Consider the following 24081-nt stretch of genomic DNA (forward strand, 5'->3'; position numbering starts at 1 on the left):
GGTATCACGTGTTCTTGATTTGAACCCATTTCCATGTTGTTGGTATTTGCATTAGAGTGTTCATTTAGAGTCTCTCTTCAGTCATATCCCCTCCACCCCTGTAGTCAAACAGTTGCTTTTCATCGGTGTTTTTACTCCCACAGTTTGTCCTCTGCTTGTGGATAGTGTTTTTCTCCTAGATCCCTGCAGATTGTTCAGGGACATTGCATTACCACTAATGGAGAAGTCCATTACGTTCGATTATACCACAGTATATCAGTCTCTGTGTACAATGTTTTCCTGGTTCTGCTCCTCTCACTCTGCATCACTTCCTGGAGGTTGTTCCAGTCTCCATGGAATTCCTCCACTTTATTATTCCTTTTAGCACAATAGTATTCCATCAACAACATATACCATAATTTGTTCAGCCATTCCCCAATTGAAGGGCATCCCCATATTTTCCAATTTTTTGCCACCACACAGAGCACAGCTATGAATATTCTTGTACAAGTCTTTTTCCTTATTATCTCTTTGGGTTACAAACCCAGCAGTGCTATGGCTGGATCAAAGGGCAGACAGTCTTTTAGCTCCCTTTGGGCATAGTTCCAAATTGCCCTCCAGAATGGTTGGATCAATTCACAACTCCACCAACAATTTCCTTTGCTGTCATGTTAGCCAATCTGCTAGGTGTGAGGTGATACCTCAGAGTTGTTTTGATTTACATCTCTCTGATTATCAGAGATTTAGAACACTTTTTCATGTGCTTATTAATAGTTTTGATTTCTTTATCTGAAAACTGCCTATTCATGTCCCTTGCCCATTTATCAATTGGAGAATGGCTTGATTTTTTTTGCAATTGATTTAGCTCTTTGTAAATTTGAGTAATTAAACCTTTGTCAGAGGTTTCTATGAAGATTTTTTCCCAATTTGTTGTTTCCCTTCTAATTTTAGTTGCATTGGTTTTGTTTGTACAAAAGCTTTTTAATTTGATGTAGTCAAAATTATTTATTTTACATTTTGTGACTCTTTCTAAGTCTTGCTTGGTTTTAAAGTCTTTCCCTTCCCAAAGGTCTGACATGTATACTATTCTGTGTTCACCTAATTTACTTGTGGTTTCCTTCTTTATGTTCAAGTCATTCACCCATTTTGAATTTATCTTGGTGTAGGGTGTGAGGTGTTGATCGAAACCTAATCTCTCACACACTGTCTTCTAATTTTCCCAGCAGTTTTTATCGAATAGTGGATTTTTGTCCCAAAAGCTGGGATCTTTGGGTTTATCATATACTGTCTTGCTGACATCATGTCACTAAGAGTGATATTATAAGTAAATTAGGTGAATGTAGAATAGTATACCTGTCATCTATGGAAAAGGGAAGCATTTAAGACCAAGCAAGAGATAGAGAACATTACAAGATGTAAAATGAATCATTTTTATTATATTAAATTAAAAAGATTTTGTAGCAGCAATCAAAATTAGAAGGGAAGCAACAAACTGGGGAAAGTTTTTATAACCAAATGGGGTCACCAAAATTCAGACATGAATCAAAAAAACCCACTACTGAACAAAAATATCTAGAGTAATTCTGTCTCACTAGGCTGTTGTGAGAATTAAATCCAAAAAGGCCTGATAAGTGATTTACAAATCTTTTTTTTAAAACCCTTACCTTCCATCTTGGAGTCAATACTGAATATTGGCTCAACAGCAGAAGAGTGGTAAGGGCTGGGCAATGGGGGTTAAGTGACTTGCCCAGGGTCACACAGCTGGGATGTGTCTGAGGCCAGATTTGAACCTAGGACCTCCCGTCTTTAGGTCTGACTCTCAATCCACCGAGCCACCCAGCTGCCCCCTGATTTATAAATCTTAAAATGATATGTAAATGTCACTTATTATCCTTAGTTGTCAATATCCCCAAAATCTTGGGGAACAAATCTTCTTTGATTGGACAACTCTTAGCCCACCCAGAGACAGACTAGATTTTTGGGTTCTTTTTGAAAGACAAGGAAATAAAGTTTTGATTTTTTTAAGCTGACAAATATATCTTAGAATTATCAATATCTGGAGTTCAAGAATCTGACCTGAGATAGCCTCTTATACTATTCTTATGAATAAAAATGAAGAGTTGTGGGCAAGATAATAGTGCAGGCTGAATTCAGACTGGTTGGACATCCAAACTGAAAGAGTAGTCATTAATGGTCTGATGTCCACTTGGATGGAGGTTGTCAATGACTCACTCAAGGGATCTGTACATGGCTCTGAGATGTCTAACATTTTTTCAGTGTCTTGGATAAAGGTATATATGATATATTTCTCTTATTTGCAGATGACATGATGTTGGGAGGGAGTGATAGCTTGTGCACTCTATGACTGAGTCAGAATTCCAAAAGATCTTGACACACTTAGAATCCTAGGCCAGATGAAATTTAATAGGGTCAAATATGAAGTCTTATTCTTGGATTCAAGAAGTCAAATACAAGATGGAGGAGGCATAGCTAGACCACAGGTCCTCTAAAAAATACCTGAGATGGGGAGGAGCAGATGAGGTTTAGTGGACTTCTGGTCAATATGAGTCATCAGGGTAAGATGATACAGAAAAAGTATTTCCTAAAGAGACCTTAGCTAGAGTAGCTAGGTAGTTACAGTGGATAGAGTGCCAGGCTGAAGAATGGAGGAATAGGGGTCAAATCTGACTTCAAGTACTTCCTAACTGTATGACCCTGGACAAGTCACGTAACCCTTATTGTCTAGCCCTTGCCACTTTTCTGTCTTAGAATTGATCCTAAGACAAGAGAGAGAGAGAGAAAGAGAGAGAGAGAGAGAGAGAGAGAGAGAGAGAGAGAGAGAGAGAGAGAGAGAGAGAGAGAGAGAGAGAGAGAAAGAGAGAGAGAAATCTGAAATCTTAAGCTTTATCACAAGAGACAAAGAATCCAACACTAAGGAGATGATAGTCTCATGGTACCCCTGAGATTCCAGGTACCACAGTTTAGGGAAGATATTGATAAGCTGAAGAATGAAGGACAACCAGAATGGTGAAGGGCCATGTGTTAGGTAACAATCAGTTGGAGGAACTGGGAATATTTATTTAAGGATTGTCATAGGGAACAGGGATTGGTTTTGTTTTGCTGGTTTTCATGAGGCAGAAGCCAGGAGTAGAAGTTGCAAAGAGGCAGATTTAGACTTAAAGATAAGGGACAATTTTCTAATCACTGGAGCTGCCCAATATGCCAAAATGGGCTTCCTTGATAGGTAATGAATTTGCTCTCTAGAATTATTCAAACACAGGCTAAATTTTCACTTGTCAGGGATATTGTAGAGGGATCCTATCCAGGTGGATATTGGACTAGATGGCCACTGAGATCCCTTCCAACACAAGCATTCTGTGATTTTGATTTGCTTCCAAGTGCAATTAGAGATCACGCCAGAAAAGCAAGCAAATCAAGCGTGGCTACGTATGTCTCTTATCTTGCCAAATCAGGGAACCTCCCTTGCCTAGAGATCATAATTCCCATGGGGTGGACTTCTCCACAGATGTTTCAAGTGAGGAAATGGGACCCCAGGGAAGGAAAGAGGCTGGCTCACCTCCAGACCCATCACTGCCACCAAGTGAAAGTAAATGATACCTGGGCTTCAGTCCCATCTGCTTGGTCTTCCTCCTTACCAGAGACTGGGTTTCCTCCTCCCCCCCTCATCCATCTCTGCTATCCCCCCAAGTTCAGTCTTTCAATCCATTTCTCTTTCCCAATAATCTCTCTTCTTCTTAAGGACAGAGATTGATTTTACTTTTTATGTCCTCAGCTATTAGAACAGTGCCTAGCACTGAGTAAGCCCTTAATAGATGTTTATTGATTGACAGTTTCAAAAGTATTCACTGAGGCAGCAGCTAGGTAGCTCAATGGTTGGAGAGCCAGACCTAGAAAGGAGAGAGGTCCTGGTTTCAAATATGGTCTCAAACACTTCCCAGCTGGGCAAGTCACTTAACCCCCACTGTCCAACCTTTACTGCTCTTCTGCCTTGGAACATTCTGCCTTGGAATTGATTCCAAGACAGAAGGTAAGTATTGAAAGAAAATTATTTACTGAACATGATTCTGTGCCCAACCTTGAGTGAGGCTTTGTGAGGAATGCAAGATGTAGTCCTTGTCCTCAAGGATTTAACAGACTAGTAGAAGGAGACAGATACAAAACATGAAACTATCTGGTAACAGCACAGGAAGGCGGTATGGTGTGGTGTGGTATGACAGGATAGGCAGAACGCCAAATTGGGAGTGGAAGACCTCCATTCTAGACCCAATTCTATAATAGTGATAGCTGACATTTACATAATAACAGATAATATGTATATAGAGCTTACCATATATATACCAGGTACTATGCTTAATAATTATCCCATTTAATCTTCCCAGAAATCGTGGAAGGTAGGTGCTATTATTATCCCCATTTTACAGATGAGGAAGCAAATGAAGGTGAAATGGCATGCCCAAGATCATAGAGCTAGTAGGTATGTGAGGTCACATTTGAACACAGGTTTTCCTGATTCTAGACCTAGCACTCTATCTGTTGCCCCACTCAGCTATTCCCCTGAGCCAACAAGCTGCTAAGTAAGTACCATAGGCAAGAGGAAATGTGACTCAATAAATAGAGAAGTAGTTTTAAAGTAGTTCAAAGCCAAGATCTGGGTTCAGCTTTTGCCTTTTCTCCACCCCCTCCCAATCTTGTTTTTTTAAACCTCCCAAGGTTCTCCTTCCTTTCTCCCAGAGTGGCCCCTGTCTCTTCTCATCCTTCTAGTCTTCCTTCCCTGGATGTACTTCTTGGGTAGGATGAGGATTGGAAGATGGCTTAGTCTTTTCCCTTTCTCATATCTTCTTTTGTAGTACCCTTTATTCTGGGGCAGATTTACCCTTTATTCTGGTGCCAAATCTGCCCTTCACCTCCTTTCCTCCCCTCCCTTGCTCTTCTTCCCTCCAAAAAGGCACAATTTCTTCCTCTTCATTTGATCGTACCTCTCTCTTTTTCTCTCTCCCCCATCTTGGAATACCCATCCTTCTAATACTGTCTGAGAATTAGCAAAGTGTGATGTTCTTTGGTTAAGCTGGGAGTAACTGAGGGGCATAGTAGGGGGAGAGATCTGTCCTCCTAGGGCCACTATATTATTATAAGATCTTAATCTTAGAGCCAGACCTCAAGAAATCATCTGGTCCAATACCTTGAAATTATTAACCCCTTATTTTAGAGATTAGTCAACTGAGGCCCAAGGAGGCTTAAGATACATGTCCAAGATGCTTAATGGGGAAGCTTTGAGGATAGTGATAAGGACCAGGATCCTTGCTTCCTAGTACAATGCTTTTTCTTTTATATCCAGGAAAGTGCTGGTAAATGTTTAACAACTGGCTAGCTAGGGAAAAAATAGGCATTATTAATATTTACTCCATCTCTTTTTTAAGTCTAGACAATTAACAAAACAATAAATTAAGCTAATTTGTAGCCTTTGTTGATTTCTGAGGTGTAAATACTCAAAGTGAAAATGTAACAATCAGATCTTAAGAGTCATATAAACTGGCTTCATCAAAAAAAAATCTATATTCTACTGCCTTGCATTCTGGATTGAGGGGGTGAGGGGAAGTGGTAGACCTAAGACCTCTATGAGATTCACAGGGTTAGAGGTTTTCCCTGACATTTATTATAATCCCGGCAGGAAGACCATTCAGAGCAGCCTTTGGGGTGGGATGGGGGGAACCTGATGACAAGGCAGGGAGAGGGGGACATTGGGGAGAAAGGAGAAATATGGGATTTTCTTCCTCCCCCATTCCTTCACTTCATCCTCTTTGTGGTCTGGAGAAACACAGGATTCATGGGTTCACTCCTTATCCTCCCCACAGTCGAATTTTGCCATGGGCCGCTTGCCCTCTACCTACAGGAAGTGCTACATGCTGGACTTTGGGCTGGCACGACAATATACCAACACCACAGGGGAGGTCCGACCTGTGAGTACCACCTCCCTACAATCTGGAGTGACTTCCATATTAGAAACCACCCACACCCCAATGGCTCCCTGAAGAATGCTCATGGGATACCCCACCCCAGACATATATATCTGGGGAACACCTACTCCAACACAAGGATGAATACCAGTATCCTCCCCCTTTGAGATCTACCCTTCACTTCCCTACAGATGGGCCCCTCTGCACCCCAGTCCTTCACAATGGAATTGTTTTGCTCACATCCCTTGCCAGCAATAGGAAGGAAGGGATAGGGGAAGAAGGGATGAGTTGGATCAAACATCAGTGTATTTTAGGCCAAAGGCCAAAGTGCTCAGGTGTAGGACTTGAAGAATTTGGGTTTGAGATGAGTAGGTCTGTGGAGTCTCTAGGGTCAGGGGTTGGGAACCTCTGAGACCTGGGTCAAGCTTCAGGGTGTGGGTTACAGAATGTCTCTGTACCTGATTGGTAGGGCTAGGGTTTGGTGTGTCTTAGTCAGGGTACAGAGCATATTAGCCAATAATAGTAATAATAATTAGCATTTATATTGTGACAACTAAGTTTTGAGCCCTGTGTTAAACATTTTTCAAATATTATCTCTTTCGATCTGCTGACTAAAGGTCTCTCTCCCTGCAGCCTCGGAATGTAGCTGGGTTTCGGGGGACAGTTCGATATGCTTCAGTCAATGCCCATAAAAACCGGGTAAGTAGGGGATTCTTGGAAGTGGTGGAAGAGCAATGTCAGAGGGCTAGGGGTAGGAGTGTAAACTGCTGCTGAGTAAGGACATAGGGGTTCCTGGAGAGGAGACAAGAGCAAGGGTTGAGGTCAGCAGCTTTTACAGATGAAGCCCTTTTAGTCCCACCGTGCCCCACAGTGATTCTTTTGACCTCCCTTGCCCTGAGACTCCAGTATTCTGCTCTCACCATTCTCCAGCTCAATATAAATTGGGCAGGTTGTAGACACAGGAAATTGGTTTCCATTTGGAACCCGGGGGCTCCCCTGTGCCTTTCAGGGCCCTTGGACCTTGGACAGCCCTGATTGCAGCCTCCTGCCCCTCAGAAGGAAGGGAAGTTCCTCTTGTCCCTTAGGCAGGGGAGGCTGGAGGGCGGAACTATGGGCTACTCTGGATGCCTTCTGTCCCTTTCAGGAGATGGGCCGACACGATGACCTGTGGTCTCTCTTCTACATGCTGGTGGAATTCGCTGTAGGACAGCTCCCCTGGCGTAAGATCAAGGATAAGGTGAGGAACCTGGGGAAGAAGGCTTGATTGAGATGAGTCTGGGGGAGAAGAGGACCAGACATGAAGGAGTAGGGGAAATGGTTTCAGAATAGGAAACAAGAGGAGCTCTTGTGGGCTGATAGGACCTCTGGGGAAGTGGTGTCCATCGAAGGCATCAGGGAAGGAGCTGGAGCTATCTGGGGACAGAATGAGGGCAGTCTTATGGTTTGTGGAGAAGCCTCTACTTTTTCCTTCCCCACACACCTCCAGGAGCAGGTGGGGATGATCAAAGAGAAATATGAGCATCGGATGCTACTGAAACACATGCCGTCAGAGTTCCATCTCTTCCTGGATCACATTGCCAACCTCGACTATTTCACCAAGCCCGATTACCAGGTCAGTGCTGGGCTCTGTCCTGAGCCTTCATAGTGGGATTCCCCTGTTCATTTTGACCTGGGTGCTAGGAAGGAAGGGATTGGGGAACAAGGAGCAGTAGGGTCAAGTGTAAGGGTATCTCAGACCCTGCCCTACCTGCTGACCTCCTCTGGCCATTATTCTGCCCATTCATTTGGGGTCCCCATCTGGGATGCTGCTTCCAATCATCTTTCCTCCGAGCAGCCTGAGGGACTACTGAAACACTGAGTACCAGTCCACTTGCTGCTAAACTTCACATTAACCATCTGTCTGGCATCATCCTGAAATCCTCTGATTGCCTGATGTTAGGCATTTGATGCTGTACTCTCTTTCTCTGATCCCTCAGAGCATGAGGGAGCACTGAGCACGGAGGAGATCCTATACTGGACACTCTGGGAAATATATGGGCCCTGCCTCCAAGGAGCTCACAGTCTCCTTGGAGTGCTTCCTTAAAAAAAAAAACAAAAAACAAGCAACCCTTAGTTTCTGTTTTAATAATAACTTTAAGACAAAAGGGCAAGGTCTAGGCAAATGGGGTTAAATGACTTGTTCAGAGTCACACAGCTAGGAAGTATTTGAAGCTAGATTTGAACTCAGGTCCTCCCAATCCTAGGTTCAGTATTCTATCTCCTGAGCCACATAGCTGCCCCTGGGATGCTTTATCAAAGGCAGAAGAATGATCCCAAAGGGGAGGATATCCCTCACTGCCTGGGTGTCCATGGAGAGGTTGCATAGAGTACGGTTGAGCGCTGAAAGTGTGAGCTTGAGTTCAAACTGCACCTTAGACATTTAGTAGCTTTGTGATCCTGGGCAAGTCACTTCCCTCCTCTAAGCCTCCCTTTTATTTTTTTGTAAAATGAGAGGCAGGTCTAAGATCCCTTCCATCTCTAAGATTATGATTCCTTTAGGGATATGACAGGGCATCAGGGAGTTTCACAATCAGAATTGCCTATCTTCAGCACAGACTATTTTGCCATCCGGGTTATCAAAGCTTATGTGTTAATTTACATATTGATTACATAGTATTTCTTTAAAATCAAAATGCTCCTACCCATTCCCTGCTGATCCTTCTCTCTAATGCAGAGTTTTTTAATCTGAGGTTTCTGAACTTTTTTTGGGGGGGAAGAAAAACAACCCCCTTTTTTATATTTCCATTTAACTGATTCCCTTTGTAATGCCATATGTTTTGCGCATTTAAAAATGATTCTGAGAAGGGGTCTGTAGGCTTCACCAGACTGCCACTGGGGCCCGTGACACACTAAAAGTTTAAGAACTCCTTCTCTGATGCTTTTCTGGCCCCTCTCCCTCTCCCACAGTTGATCATGTCGGTGTTTGAGAACAGCATGAAGGAACGGGGCATCACTGAGAATGAGGCCTTTGACTGGGAAAAGGCAGGGACTGATGTCCTCCTTTCTACCAGTACCTCCACCCCACCACAGCAGAACACTCGACAGACAGCAGCAATGTTTGGGTGAGTTATGGGAAGCTCGTCATCGCCAGGGCTGTAGCCCCTTTCCAGGTACCAGCAGCTCTTGATTTTGTGAGGTAATTACAGCCAGCCCTCTGTGGCAGGGCACGACGTTTCTACTATCCCAGACAAAACAAGGCATTTCTCTCTCTATTGTCTGTCTGTCTGTCTATCTGCCTATCTTTCTATATTTATCTATCTATCTATCTATCTATCTATCTATCTATCTATCTATCTGTCTATTCCTTTCTTATCTATAATATCTTTGTCTATTTCTTTTATTTATTTATTTCTCAACTATTTATCCATTAATTCATCTATTTATTCATTCATTTTTAAATGTAAGAGGTTTTTTTAGTTGATAAAAACCCACCTTTTCTCTCTTCCTTAATCTCCCATTGAAAAAGAATGAAAAGAGGCCCAGTGAGTAGAGAGTCAGACCTGGAGATGGGAGGTCCTGAGTTCAAATTTGACCTTGAACACTTTCTAGCTGGGTGACCCTGGGCAAGTCACTTAACCCCAATTGCCTAGCCCTTACTGCTCTCCTGTCTTGGAACCAATTATATCCATTCTAAGACAGAATGTAAGGGTTTAAAAAAGAAAAGAAAAGAAAAAGAATGAAAGAAAGAAACAAAACTTTTTAAAAAACCAGATATATATATATATATATATATATTTTTATATATAGTAAAGCAAAAGAAATTCCTGCATTGATCACGTCCAAAAATAAATATATCTTACTTTCTCCAATCTGCACCCCACTGAGACTATCACCTCTAGAACAAGGCACTGTTTTTATTTTTCATTAATTCATGGAATGGAGGTGAAGAGTCAGGGGAGAGGATTCCCCAGCCCCTCATTCAGGCACACACAATAATGTCTCCCACCTAAGGAAATTCTAGTTTCTAGTTAATATCAGTCTCTCCACGAGGAACTCAGAACCCTAGGCAGGAAACAGGTTTGCCTAAACTAAAATCCTATGGTTTGGGGGTCTGCTTGTTCCTGGCACATAGTAGGCACTTTATAATCCAAAATTGCTCCTTTTCAAATAGTCACAGTTCATGGTTCTAGAGCATTTTCAAGTTTGTAAAGTACTTTACATAAGTTATCTTATTTAGATACTTATATTATCCCCATTTTACAGATGAAGAAAGTAAGGCTTAGAAAAAACGACTTGCCCAGAGTCACCCTGGTGGAGACTGAATTTTGCCTTCTCACCTGCAAAAAAAAAAAAATATTCTATCTACTGGGCCATGCTAAAAGCCTTTAGTCTGGTCCAGGCTCCCTGGAGAGCATTACTCTTCCTTTTGAACCTATAAAGGCCAGGGATTAGGTGTATCGAGTTAGGATTAGAGCTGAGACTGGAATTATACCCTATTTACTCCAAGCCCAATGTTCTTTCTGTCATACTTTGCTGGACCCTGACTAAGTCTCCATAATGCTTTGGTGATCCTGTATTCTCCTGACCTAAGCATGGCTAGTCAGTCAGTAAACAAGCTTTTTATTTTGTTTTTAATATTTCTTAGACACTTACTCTATGTAAGGCAAAGTATTAGGGACTGGGAATATGAAGATGAAAAAATGACAGATCCTGCCCTCAAGGAATTTATAATCCAAAAAGGGAAAATGGACAGGGAATGACACTCACCTAAATGAGCATGATACAAGGTAAGACACAAGAGGGCCAAAAAGGAGATGCCAAAGCACTTCAGGAAAGCAGTGAAGGGAGAGAAGAGAAGATGAGAACATAGCCCCACTTATAGATGACAAAATTGTGGAGTTACCTTCCCACTGAGCTAGCATCTGGCTTAGCAGCACATGGTCCACCATCTTGCTTAGGGGAACAACTGTGGTACATTTCCTCCCCAGCTGTGCATAAGCTGGCACTTTGGCAGATCATAAATCATGGATCATAGAGTTTGAAGTTAGAAGAGATCTTAGGGACAATCTAGTCCAACCCCCTACTTAAGCATATCTCCATTAGCAATGAAATGTTTCTGTTGTTCAATCTTTTTAGTCATGTCCAACTCTACATGACCCCATTTGTGGCTTTCTTCACAAAGTGAAATAAGGAAGTTATACTAAAAAATCTCCAAGGTCTTTTCTAACTCTAGATCCTAGGAATCAATGAAAAAGAATCTTCCACTCATCAGGGTAGCTTATGGTTTCTGTTGCTGGGGATGCTGAAACTAATGGATTGCTTAAGTTTGGGTGCTCTGAGCTGCAGCAGGGCAAAAGTTGATTGGGTGTCTTCACAAAGTCTAGGGACTAAGGGTAATTGGACTGTCTAAAACAGGGTGAACTGGCCCAGGTCAGAAAAGAGTAATCAGCAATGGGATTGAGCCTATGAGTGGACTATACACTTCTAGCCTAGGTAAAATGAGAAGACTGAGTCAGAAAAGAAAGACAAAGGAAGCAAGGAAGGAAGGAGAGAAAGAGAAAAAGAAAGAAAGAAAGAAAGAAAGAAAGAAAGAAAGAAAGAAAGAAAGAAAGAAAGAAAGAAAGAAAGAAAGAAAGAAAGAAAGAAAGAAAGAAAGAAAGAAAGAAAGAAAGAGAGAAAGAGAAAGAAAGAAAGAGAAAGAGAAAGAAAGAAAGAAAGAAAGAAAGAAAGAAAAAGAAAGGAAGGAAGGAAGGAAGAAAGAAAGAAAGGAAGGAGAGAGAAGGAGGGAAAAAGTCTTTCTTGAGGTGGTGTAACTAGGGAAAAGTGGGGAACATAGCCAGATGAAGCTCAAGGATGGGCACTCCCTGATATGAAATTAGGATTCCTATACACCACTCTGTTGACCTAGCCCTCCATTCCTACCTTGGTTCTTTATTGAACATATTTTCCTTATTACTGCTCCATCCCGAAGTATTTGAGACCTGTGCAGAGAATTCACCAATGGATAGGACTCTACACTTGCATTGTTCTGCACAAATATCCCCCAAGCATTCTTCTCTACCCATAAACCCCTTCCTCTTCACACTCCACATTCATCACCTCTTCAAACAAATGCTCTCTTTCTATTAGTCACAATAGGGATCTGGAATTACTGAATCATTTTGATTTGGAGCAGGTCGATTTACCACTCCTGACCTCAGTTTTCTCATCTGTAAAATGAGAGATCTGGGAACCTTTGGGGACAGGGAAGAAGGATCTGTGATGGGGGGGATCGCTGCCAATTTTGTATCTGTTTCTTTTCCCCCCTCTCAACCATAGGGTGGTGAATGTGACCCCTGTGCCTGGGGACCTGCTAAGGGAGAACACAGAGGACGTTTTGCAGGGCGAGCATCTGAGTGACCAGGAAAATGCACCCCCTCTTCTACCTGGGCGGCCATTGGAGGGGCTAGGCTCCATCCCTCATCCTGCTTCCCATCCTGGGGTCCCAGAAGCTGAGGTCTGGGAGGAGACTGATGTCAACCGCAACAAGCTCAGGATTAACATCAGCAAAGTAACCACTATGGGGAATGGCCCAGGGGAAGACCTGTTTTCCTATTCCTCTGTTCTTTTGTCTTCCTGTCTCTCTGATCTCTGTCTCCCCAAGACTCAGTCTCCCCATCCCTCTGTGCTCTTTCCCTCATCTCTGTTCTCCAACTCATAATCCTCCTGTTATTACCTACTATTCCACATCTCCCTTTGCCCCCAGTTGCCCTTTCTTCCAGGCCCCCTATTTTCCATTTCCCAGGAAAGAGGGCCTCTTAATCCTCTTATCCCAATATTCCTCCCTTGCACTGGAAAAGACCTATCCCACCTGGGTGGGACATATTCCATCCACTGGGATGAAATATTCCAGCCTCCTTGAGAAGAGCAGACTTTCGAGGAGACAAAGTCCCTTCCCAACCTCTTTACTCAATCCAAAGCATTCCTTTACCCCTTCCCATCAAGTTCTGGCCACTGTAGCTCTCAGACCCTGCACTCTCCCTTGCAGACACAGTGTGTGGTGGAGGAGGATCAGAGTCGTGGAGTGGGGGTCCCAAGCTCCCCAGTACGTGCACCCCCAGACTCCCCAACCACCCCTGTCCGTTCCCTGCGCTATCGAAGGGTCAACAGCCCTGAGTCTGAGCGGCTATCCACAGCTGATGGGCGGGCTGAGCTACATGAGAAGAGGTGGGTCTGGAGCTTGGGGAAGGGATATGGGTTGACTGGCTTCAAAGACTCAGTCCCCTCCACATTTTCCATCAGCGTTTTCCCATTTAGCTCTTACCCAGTTTGGGGATAGGTCATACAAGGGAAAGGGTGTTGGTTTCAACATGATGGCAGCTATTCAGGAATCCCGAAGGATGCTGAAGGAGAGGAGAAGGGGTCAGACACAGGGGTTAGATTGTGTGTGATATAAGAAGAGGATGGGTTAGATATGAAAAAGCATTCACATTGTGCTAAGTGCTAGAGAGACCAATACAAATAAGCATAGTAGAAGAGGGACCAGGCATTAAGAAAGAATTTGGGCCCAAAGAAATTTCCGTTCTTTTAAGGGGTTTCTTAAAGGAAGAACAGCCAAGTAAAATCTTTGGGCCAGTAGACAAAAGGAAGTTGGAGGCCTTTTTGGATGGGGAGAATATGATTGGATCCAGAGTGGAGAAGAAGTATCTCTGGAGCTCCAGTGTCCAGGGAGGCCCAGTGCCAAAGTGGACCACAGACATAGATATTGGAGGATGTTGGAGGGTCTTGGATGAACACTGGGCATGGGGTGAAGAGTGGAAGGGAAATCTAATGATATATTTCCTTTTGTGAACTTGTCCTTCAGCATGACCTTTCCATAGAAGGTGCCTTTGCATATCTGCCTGAAGGCAGGGATGGTGGGATCTGGGAGGCAGCCCACCCAAGCCTCTCTTGGGCACAGTGGAATAGAATATCATGACCTGCTAATATAATTCTCCTGCAGTTTCATCCCCCTTTTATAAGGAGATCCCTAGAAGAGTATCTTTTGCCTCCTTCTCAGGAGATGTAAGGAAATAATTAGTCAATCCCTATAATTGAGAAACCTTTGTGTGCAGAATCCATATTGCACTAGAAACCAGAAAGAAGGAGGAAACTTGGTCCAGACAGGGGAGGAATTTACAGTCTCCTGCAGAATCTTCAAGGTACTAAAGGTCCTTCAAGACCACTGGGGTCATCCCCCTCATTTCAAAGATGAAGAAGTTGAGGATAAATAGGAGTGACTTACTATATCATAAATTCACACAGTGAGATAGAAGAGTCAGAGGGATAGCTCAGCTTGAACATTCTACTAAACACCTTTTTTCTCTTTCTTATCATATTAAAATTAAAAACATTTAATTCCCCTACAAACTGAGTCCATAGAGGGTAAGGAAAATAGCTTTTGAAGATATATTAGAGTTCTGGAGGCAGTGTGCTGTTGGAGGAAAGGACTGGAACATTCTTAAGGAGACCTAAGTTCTAGTCTTGGTTCTGCTGCTAAGTATATTTGGATTCATCACTCTCCTCTGAAGCTCAGTTTCTTCATATGTAAAATGAGAGAATGAGACTAGAAGACCTCTAAGGTCTCTTATAGCTCCATGATTCTAATCAGAGGAGACTTCTTGGAATAGGTGAATTTTAAATTTAAAATCAAATTGAAAATTGAGACTGAAAAAAACAAGGGTTGGAGGAGAGATCAATGAAAATTTTGGAAAAATAGAGGCCATTAAAAAGGCAAGAAGGAGCAGGGAGAGAGCTTATAGATTAGCTTGATTTTGAGGGGAGAATCTGGTGAGGTTTGGGGGAACTTTGGTGAAAGGAACTTGAAGGCTAGGTGGAATTATTTTGATTGCTTTTGAAAGGCATAGGGGAACAAGACCATTTGTAGATCTAGTCACAAAATGTTGACATCCTATCGAATTTTCATTTTCAACATTCCTTTCCTTCAAATTCCCACCCTTGCCCATTCTGTATTTCATTTCCATCAGGGTAGAGTGCCATGCCCTTATTTCTTTCCTTCTTCCTGTCAAAGCCTGCTTTCAGGTAATGAATGAATGAATGAATGAATGAATGAATGAATGAAAAACATTTTTAAATGCTTATGATAATGCAAAGCCCTGTGCTAAGGTAAGGGTTTAATATCATTTATGTGTTCATGTAAAGTTATATTGTCACATAAATTTAAGTCACTGACAATCTTTGAAGCCTTATAAACAAATAAAATCAACAGATATTTATTGAGCCCCTCTATTAGGAAGTAGTATGGTGGAATGAGAATGGTACTGAATTTGGCTTTAGTTCCTGCTTTTCTCACTCACTTTCTGGGTGGTGTAACCTTTTGGGGTTCTAAGTTCTTTCTCTATAGAATGTTGGCCCAAATGATTTTTTTTAAACCCTTACCTTCCATCTTGGAGTCAATACTGGGTATTGGTTCCAAGGCATGAGTGGTAAGCTAGGCAATGGGGGTCAAGTGACTTGCCCAGAGTCACACAGCTGGGGAAATGTCTGATGCCAGATTTGAACCTAGGACCTCCCATCTCTAGGCCTGGCTCTCAATCCACTGAGCTACCCAGCTGCCACCCCCCAAAATGATTTTAAGGTCTCTTCTGTTCTTCTGAGTCTGAAGGGACTCAGGGAGGGAGTCCCAAGAATACCAAGGAGTTTGTGATTCAGTTGCAGAAATGTGTCATAAACAGGGGAAAGGTTTAATAACAAAAAGTTTAAGGAGCAATACAAGCAAAATAGTGGAGATTTCCTAAAGCATCAACATGTGATAATGCCAGAAGAATAGTCAAGCCAGTAATTGCCACAGGACTTCTAAAGGAGAGATCACACACATTATTCTGTGGTCAGGAAAAGTTTTATGAGAAGAATTTGAATCAGTTGAGGTGGGGTGGGTTTTCCAGGCCTAGAGAGAATGGGAGAGAGTAAAAGACATTAGAATTTTAGAATTGAGAGCTGAAAACAGCCTTAGAGATCATCTAGCCCAATCCTTTTCTTTTTCCAAAAGAGGAAACTGATTTATTTATTAAGAAAATGCTTTACTTAAAAAACATTTGTTGAATAAAATTCTTTATTTATTTTCAAAATTTCATTTATTTATTTATTTTTGAACCCTTACCTTCTGTCTTGCAGTCAATACTATGTATTGGCTCCAAGGCAGAAGAGTGGTAAGGGCTAGGCAATGGGGGTCAAGTGACTTGCCCAGGGTCACACAGCTGGGAAGTGTCTGAGGCCAGATTTGAACCTAGGACCTCCCATCTCTAGGACTGGCTCTCAATCTACTGAGCTACCCAGCTGCCCCCTTATTTATTTTTTTAGAATATTTTTCCATGTTTCCATGATTAATTTCTTTCCCTCCCCTCTTCCCACCTGGCTCCCAGAACCAACAAGCAAGTCTATTGGGTTGACAAATGATGTCACTTTACACCTATTTCCATATTATTCATTTTTGCTATAGAGCGATTTTTTAAAGCCTAAACCCCAAATCACATACCCATATATACATGTGATAAGTGACATCATATGTTTTGTGTTTGTACTTCTACTCCCATAGTTCTTTCTTTCAATGTGGATGGCATTCTTTCCCATAAGTCCTTCAGGAGTGTCCTGGCTTGTTGCCTTGCTACTAGTAGCAAAGTCCATTATATTGGATTGTTCCACAATGTTTTACTTTTTGTGTACCATGTTCTCCTGGTCCTGCTCATTTCACTTTGCATCATGAACCCATATTTTCTGAAACCAAATCCAGCACTCTTTCTAAAATGAATTATTCTGCAATGAGGAATTCTGTAGGGCAATAGTGAGAGAGATTCCTGGAAAGGTAGATTGGGGCCCAGATTATGATGAAGCCTCAAAGGCCAGTCTAAAGAGTCCTAGAAGGGAACTAATGAGGGCTTTTGAAGTTAGGGGGGAAAGGGGAAAAGGAGAGGAAAAAAGATTTGGCCCAGGATGGATTAGAAAGGGCAACTAGAGACTGGTAGGCTGTGCTGTGGGTGGGTGGACAAGGGTTTCTCCTAGTTGGTGGTCTTCAGACAAAGGTTGGATGGCCATTGGTTTGGTGGATTGCAGTAGAATTTCTTTTTCACGGATAAGTTGATCTGGATGTCACTTGGCTGAGGAACATTCAAGCTCTGCAACTTTATGAGTAGAGAGAGGCAAGGCCAGTAGATAGGAGTCCAGGTAAGAGGGGAAAGAGGATGATAGAGTGATTGCATTTTTCATGGGGGTGGGGTGGGGGTGGGCTCTTTCTCTGGCTCCTGAAATCACACCAGGTGGGTCGGGTATTGGTCAGATAAGAGACTGACCCTGCTGGGAAGCTGAACTGGGCTGGGAAGGTGGGTCTAGAACTGAGCAGAGCCGGGCAGGGCTAGGCTGAGCCCCTAAGGGTGTGTGGCTTTGCAGGTCTCGGATGGACCTTCCGGGTTCCCCTTCCCGCCAGGCGTGCTCGTCCCAACCTGCCCAGATGCTGTCAGTGGACACAGGTCAGGCGGACCGGCAGGCCAGTGGGCGCATGGACGTGTCGGCCTCAGTGGAGCAGGAGGCTCTGAGCAACGCCTTCCGCTCTGTGCCACTGGCGGAGGAAGAGGACTTTGACAGCAAGGAGTGGGTCATCATCGACAAAGAAACGGAGCTCAAGGACTTCCACCCGGGCGCCGAACCCAGCACGTCGGGCACAACAGACGAGGAGCCGGAGGAGCTGCGGCCCCTGCCCGACGAGGGGGATGAGCGCAGGCGGCCCGGGGCTGGGGCCGAGTCCGGCCTGGGCGCCCCGGTGCGGCCCCGAGGACGCAGCATGCAGACTGTGGCTGAGGAAGACCTCCGGCAGCAGCATCAGTTGCAGGGTGCAGCAGAGCCTGCCCTATCTCCCACCCCGGGAAGCCCCTCCCATTCCTCCCTGCACTCTGGACCCAGGCCTCGGAGGAGGGAGTCAGACCCCATCGGCCCACAGAGACAGGTAAGATCAGCATTCCCCATCCCTGTCCCATCCCTGAAGTCCTGGGAGGGTCTCCGCTGCTGGGAGCGAATTGGTGGGTAGGAGTTTAGAATTCAGGTGCCCAGAGTTGTCCTTTCAGAGGCTCAGCCTATTTGCTTGCCTCCACACTTTGGTGCCTAATGCCCAGGGAGGCAGCCTAGTCAAGGTGAGAAGAGCTTATGGAACTGGGGAGTCAGTAGAACTGGGTTCTGATCCTAGCTCCACCACAAACTGGCTGTGTGACTTCAGGCTAAACTCTACCCCTCTGTGGGCTTCTTTTGTAAAATGGAGATCATCTGGCCTGCTCTGCCCTTCCTTGGGTTGTTTGACATCAAACTGAATGTGGAAGTGCTTTGAAAAGATGAAAGGTGAGATGCACATTTAGCAAATATATGAGAACTGATGGGAGGCTGGGATTATGGGGGAATCCAAAACCAGTTAGGCTATAGAATAGAGCTTGCCCTCCAAGAGTTTACCATCTAGGTTGGAGAGACAGGACAGACTCTGATCACATATTGTTTTCTGTTGGTATTTAAGTTTTTCAAAGGGATAAAGTGCCAAGTGAGTGAAATAGGCAGTAAATGCTGTAAGGGTTCAGAAGAAGGGGAAGGTAAATCGTGAAAGGTTAGGGCCATCAGGAAGAATGAAAAACTGGGCTTTGAAGGATGGGTAGATGCGAACAGGAAAAGAGGGGAACTAGTGTGAGCAGAAGCTTGGTAATAGGAATATATAAGAGAGAGGTTTCAATGGAGAGGAAAAGGGACAGAGTATGGCTTTGAACAGAGGTTAGCAAATGGAGATAGGTAGGGAGGGGCCAGATTATGGTGGACTTCTAATGCCAGGCCAAGGAGCTTGGAATTTCTGCTCTGGGTAGAAGGGAATGGTATTTATTATCCTCTCTGAGGGAGCACAGGTGTCAGAGTGACCAGGCATACAGCCAGCAAGCTGAGCTCCTTGCTTCTCTAATGCTCATGTGATCAGCTGCTCTCCCCAGGATCCTCCTGTGACATGTAGGGTGCCAGTGTGTCAAGCTGTGTGGCCAACTCCTCTTCTGTACCTCTCAGGCAATATACTATCAGGTGCTGTGCAGAAGAGAGAGATCTATTCAAGAGATGATGGGCTCCTTAGGAGGTGCCAGGGGAATGTCAGGAGCTGCCAGGCAGGGAGCCAGGCTCTATGCGTCAGTGCTCTGTTCCTAGACTCTGGAGGAGGAAGGGTCCTGTGGGGTTATAGTCCTGGTGTGTAGTGCATTGCCTTGGTCTCCTCTTGCCCCACTCTTAAGCAGTAGAAGGTCCAACTGGGGGAGGGGAGTCTCCCAGAAGAGTTAAGGCATATTAGAGAGAGGTGGAAGGAAGGAAGGAAAAGAAAGAAGAAAAGAAGGAAGGATAGTAGGAGGGAAGGAGGAAGGGAGGAGGAAGGAAGATGGATAGGAGAGAAGGAGGGAGGAAGGAGGGAGGGAGGAAGCATTTATTGTCTACTATGTGTCAGATACTATACTTTATAAATATCTTATTTGATGAGTCTGGGATAGCACTCCTTATAGACTTAGCCCTTGTAAATGTTTGCCCTGTACTAACTAGACTGTAGACATGGGGCACATTAACTCTCAGAGGCCCTGGTCCTCTGGGAGTGTGGCAAAGCAAAATAATAAAGCCAGGGATTTGTGTTCTGTTTCTCTTCTGCGTCCATTTCTGCACCCATTCTCGTCTCCTTCCTTGGTACCTGTTCCTTTCTACATTCCCACTTCCCAGCCCCTTGGGACTAGGCTCTTTGTGCTTCCCAGGGTTGTCTGTTCAATGCTTATCTGTGCAAATGTGCTCTGAAAGAGAATTCCCCTGTCTCCAGACCAACAGGACTCTAATGTGTTTGTTCTGACTTTGATCTTTTGAAAATGTCCTTCATCACTGCTTTCTAGATCAAAGAATGGCAGCATTGTATATTGAAAGATCCCAGGTCTTTGGGAATCCATGCCATATATAGTCAGTATGACTTCTTCTCTCTGTAAACTGAGGGCGTTAGACCAGATGATCTCTAAGGTCCCTTATGGCTCTCTGACATTCTATGAATCCCATTTTATTCTAACTCTTATGATGAGTATTTTAGGTCATTTGGAAGTAGGTGACACTGTGGCAAGCCTTAGAGGGATTGGGATATGGATGAGATCTTGTGGCATTTCTGAAGTCAAACTATGTATAGACCTTGGACTGGGCCAGAGGAGCAGAAGGGACTCAGTTTTCTCACAGGATTGTCTGACTTAGACCAGGTACTCTAAATTTGAGGGTCATAGACCAGCATCCAGGTGAGGGATGCTGGGAAGGAAAGTCTGAGAATGACAATTTAACAGTGACTGACACAGACAGTGATGGATTTGGGCAAGTGATTGGGACACGCTCATTATTTTTTAAACACTTATACCTTCTGTCTTAGAATCAATACTGTATATTGGTTCCAGGGTAAAAGAGCGGTAAGGGCTAGGCAATGGGGGTTAAAGGACTTGCCCAGGGTCAATTTGAACCCAGGACCTCCTTTCTCTAGATCTGGCTCTCAATTCCCTGAGCCACCTAGCTTCCCCTAGACATACTCATTATTTTTTTAAACCCTTATCCTCCGTCTTAGAATCAATACCGTGTATTCGTTCCAAGCCAGAAGAGGGATAAGGGCTAGGCAATGGGGTTAAGTGACTTGCCCAGGGTCACATGGCTAGGAAGTATCTACCTCACTGCCCCCTAGACACACTTATTATTAACACTCTCTTTTGAGGTCAGTAAATGCTTTTGAGGGGAAGAGGATGGGAGTTATCTGAAGACTTAGATAGGGGATACTGAGTGAGAGGGCATTTGCTTCCTTTCTTTCCATCAGTCCATGTAGTTGGAGAAGGGGGGAATTTCAGAGGCTGTGTGAATGAAAGGAGAAGCCTTGTGGTCCTGAGAGTCATGATCCAGCTATCTGAGAGCAGGGTGGGATTACTAGAAGAAAAACTAATGAGCAAATGCCACTGAAGGAAACAGATGGACATGGGGCTGGGTGTATAAAAATGAGTCTAGGGATCCAATGACAAATGAGGAAGAAGTCGGGGTCTAAAGGAGGAAGGACAGAACTATTTCCTAGATACATCTGAAGCCCTATCTTGAGAAAGTGGCTGAGCTGTTGGGATTTCTGAAAGTATGTACTCTTGGTCTCTCTTCCCTAGCCCCACCACCTCCTGTGTTCCAGCTGGCAACCTAACTGACCAATCTCCCTTGGGGTTTATTTCCATGTTTGAGAGCCAACTGTTTTCCTGTAGCTCCTCTGACTCAGGGTACTGGGCCTTCTCCCTCCCCCAACCCCAATCCTGGCTTCGCCTCAGGCCTCTGCCATCTGTCTGTCTCTTTTTGGGCAGAAGTGGGGAGAAGGGGAAATGGAGTAGTCTGTTTTTGTGCTTCTCTGTAAACGTGTATAAAACTCTGAGAACAAAGGGATATATGAACATATTGGGTGTCTATGTGCACAACAAGCAGGTTGGTGAGGGATATGCCTATGCCATTTTGTATGTTACAGAATGTGACAGTGCCTATGATTATGTATGTATAGATACATATTATCAGAGTGCCTCAGTTTTCCCTTTTAGATCAGCAGTTTTTAACCCGGGGTATAAGGATTAATTTTAGGAATTCCATGAACTTGGACAGGGAAAATCACATCATTATTTTCATGAACATAGCACTGAAATTTAGTATTTCCTTCAATTATGAACATAGGCAACAAATTATAGTCTGTCAAGCTTTATCAGACTACCCAAGATATCTCTTACACAAAGAATGTTAAGAACCCCTGGACTAGAGAATCTTCTTTTTTTTTTTTAACCCTTTCCTTCTGTCCTAGTATCAGTTCTAAGACAGAAGAGCAAGGACTAGACAAATAGGGTTAAGTGACTTGCTCAGGGTCATGCCACCAGGAAATACCTGAGGTCTTCCTGACTCCAGGCATGGCTCTCTATCCTACTACTATAGGATCTTCTAAGACCTTTTGCAGTCCAGGCATTTGTGGTTCCTATGTCTGTTTTTCAAAGTTTGGACTATATGACAATGGTCTATGTGAGCTAATAAATGGGTATGTGTCAGTGTACACAAATAGGTCTGTCAAACACTTACTTTCTGCCTTACATATGAGGGTGCAAAGGCAAAATGAAATGGTCCTGCCCTCAACTAACATTCTATCAGAGAAATAGATTCACAAATAATATATAAACATGCAGATTTCTTGTGTAGACAAATTATATACAAAGAAAATAGAAGGTTATTTCAGCAGGGGAGAAAGCACAAACACATGGGGATGGGGAGAGATTGGGAAAGGTCTCAAGGAAGAGGTGATGTTTGAGCTTGAGAGTGTCTGGATCTGTATGTGTATATAGGTACAATAGGCATGTGGTTATGTGTATCTTGGGGTGTCCATGTTCACTGCACATGGATATATCAGAAAATGGTCAATGAAATCTGTGTGTGGGACAATGCATATGGCAGATTTGTATATGTGCCTGTGTAATTTATACATCTCAAAACGTGGTTTCAGGATGCCATTCAGTCTGGGTCTGTGGGTGTGTTGTGTAATTATATTTAACCTTATCTGTATATAGGATCATGGACTAATTGACTGACAGAACTAATGGAACTTTTGGGATTGGGGTGGCCTTTGTAAGAAAGCCAGTTCAATGTAGATATTTTTCTCCTCTGAACTAGTGGTGGTGGGATAGCTGAAATCTGTCTCTCTAATGCCCCTAAATATATCTCCTCTTTGAGATCACTCACCTGACTCTTCCTTCCCACCCTCTTCCCCCATCCCCTGTATCAGATTTTCTTTCATTCGTGTAAAGCATGCTGGATCCTGAGCTGGGCTTTTAAATTTGAGAGTTCTAGAAGTGACAACATAGTGTCTGCTGCCTTGGGGGGACTTGAGAGTGGCTGGTCGTATCACCCCTTTGCAGGGGCAAGCCATTTCATCCATCTTGGCCTCATTTTCCTCAACTTTAAAATGAAAGAGTTGAGCTCCATTTTCCAGATTTAACTCTATACTCCCATAAGCCTATGATTTCATCACACCAGATGAAGCCTACAAGTATGAGATGGGGAAAGGGAACTGTGTCAAGATCTTGATGTAGAAATAACTGTATCTATTTGTCCACTCATAGTCCTATCCCAGACTCTTCCTTCCTGGTGCTTCCCCCCTTTCACCCTGGTATAATATCTGTAAGCAGAGTAATTTCCTATACTTCTTTACTCTTTTCTCTGCCAATGACCAAGTCTGTCAATACAATAGTCCACATCATTCACAGATGACTGCATTGGAGGACCCATTCTAGACCTTCAGAGTGGATCCAAAGTGAATGACTCCTGCTCTCAGAGCTCCAGATGTGAGGAGACACATGGTTGAGTTTTTAGGGAACTTAGGGTTATGGGAAAGTCTAGCTTTGGAGAACTCCCAGTCTGAAGGGTAAATATTGTCCTTGTCAATTAAATTCAGTAAACATTTATAAAGCACCAGGTACTATCTTAAGGAGCTCCCAAGTCTAAAGGTAAAAAAGAATATAGGATATAAGCAGAGGCTGCAGACATAAGACATGCTGCCCAGAAATGGAAAACTTGACTAGAAAACTCTTCCAATCATTCCTCCAAATGTCAGAAAGATGGAAACTGCTGGGAAAGAAAGCCAGTCCTGCCTATCAGCAAATCTGGTTTTTGGTTTGGAAGTTCAGGGACTGGAATGACCTCCTGTTATATGTAAATTTCCTTATTAAAAGGATCATTAAAAAGGGTAATAAAAACAGTTGGTCCTTGGTTATCTGAATAAATGGAGGAGCAGAAACATGGATATTCCCCAAGAGTATATAATAAAGAAATGGTGATTTGCCTTGGGAAAGTAACTCCCTTTGGGGGTTGGGGGTTGTCATAAGATTGTTCTTCCTAAAACTCTTTGCCTCTAGCCATTATTACTGTATGTCTCTTTTTCCTGGAACCACTTAGACTGGTTGGGGTAGAAGGGTGGGTCATATTGAATTTTACTTCTCATCCCTTTAAAGATAATCCACAGCCTGTAATATTGAAGAATTCTGGAAATCCCTGAGAAAGAAGGGGTTCTCTGGCCCCCAGAGTTCATGAGAGTGTCTGTGATCTTTAGGGTACC

The 24081-nt window shown here is 43.5% G+C and overlaps 1 protein-coding gene across 4 annotated transcripts in view; it reads left to right on the top strand.

The window, feature by feature from the left end:
- TTBK1 (tau tubulin kinase 1) overlaps positions 1-24081 on the top strand; it is a 107143-nt gene that overhangs the window by 46853 nt on the left and 36209 nt on the right. For all 4 annotated transcript variants that reach the window (XM_056818274.1, XM_056818272.1, XM_056818273.1 and 1 more), the window contains 8 exons: positions 5853-5957; positions 6588-6653; positions 7099-7191; positions 7441-7566; positions 8901-9055; positions 12252-12483; positions 12961-13139; positions 17355-17907. In XM_056818274.1, coding sequence (XP_056674252.1) covers positions 5853-5957; positions 6588-6653; positions 7099-7191; positions 7441-7566; positions 8901-9055; positions 12252-12483; positions 12961-13139; positions 17355-17907 — 1509 coding nt within the window. The remainder of the gene's footprint in view (positions 1-5852; positions 5958-6587; positions 6654-7098; positions 7192-7440; positions 7567-8900; positions 9056-12251; positions 12484-12960; positions 13140-17354; positions 17908-24081) is intronic.

Source organism: Monodelphis domestica, chromosome 2, assembly GCF_027887165.1.
Source record: "Monodelphis domestica isolate mMonDom1 chromosome 2, mMonDom1.pri, whole genome shotgun sequence".
Classification (NCBI taxonomy): domain Eukaryota; kingdom Metazoa; phylum Chordata; class Mammalia; order Didelphimorphia; family Didelphidae; genus Monodelphis; species Monodelphis domestica.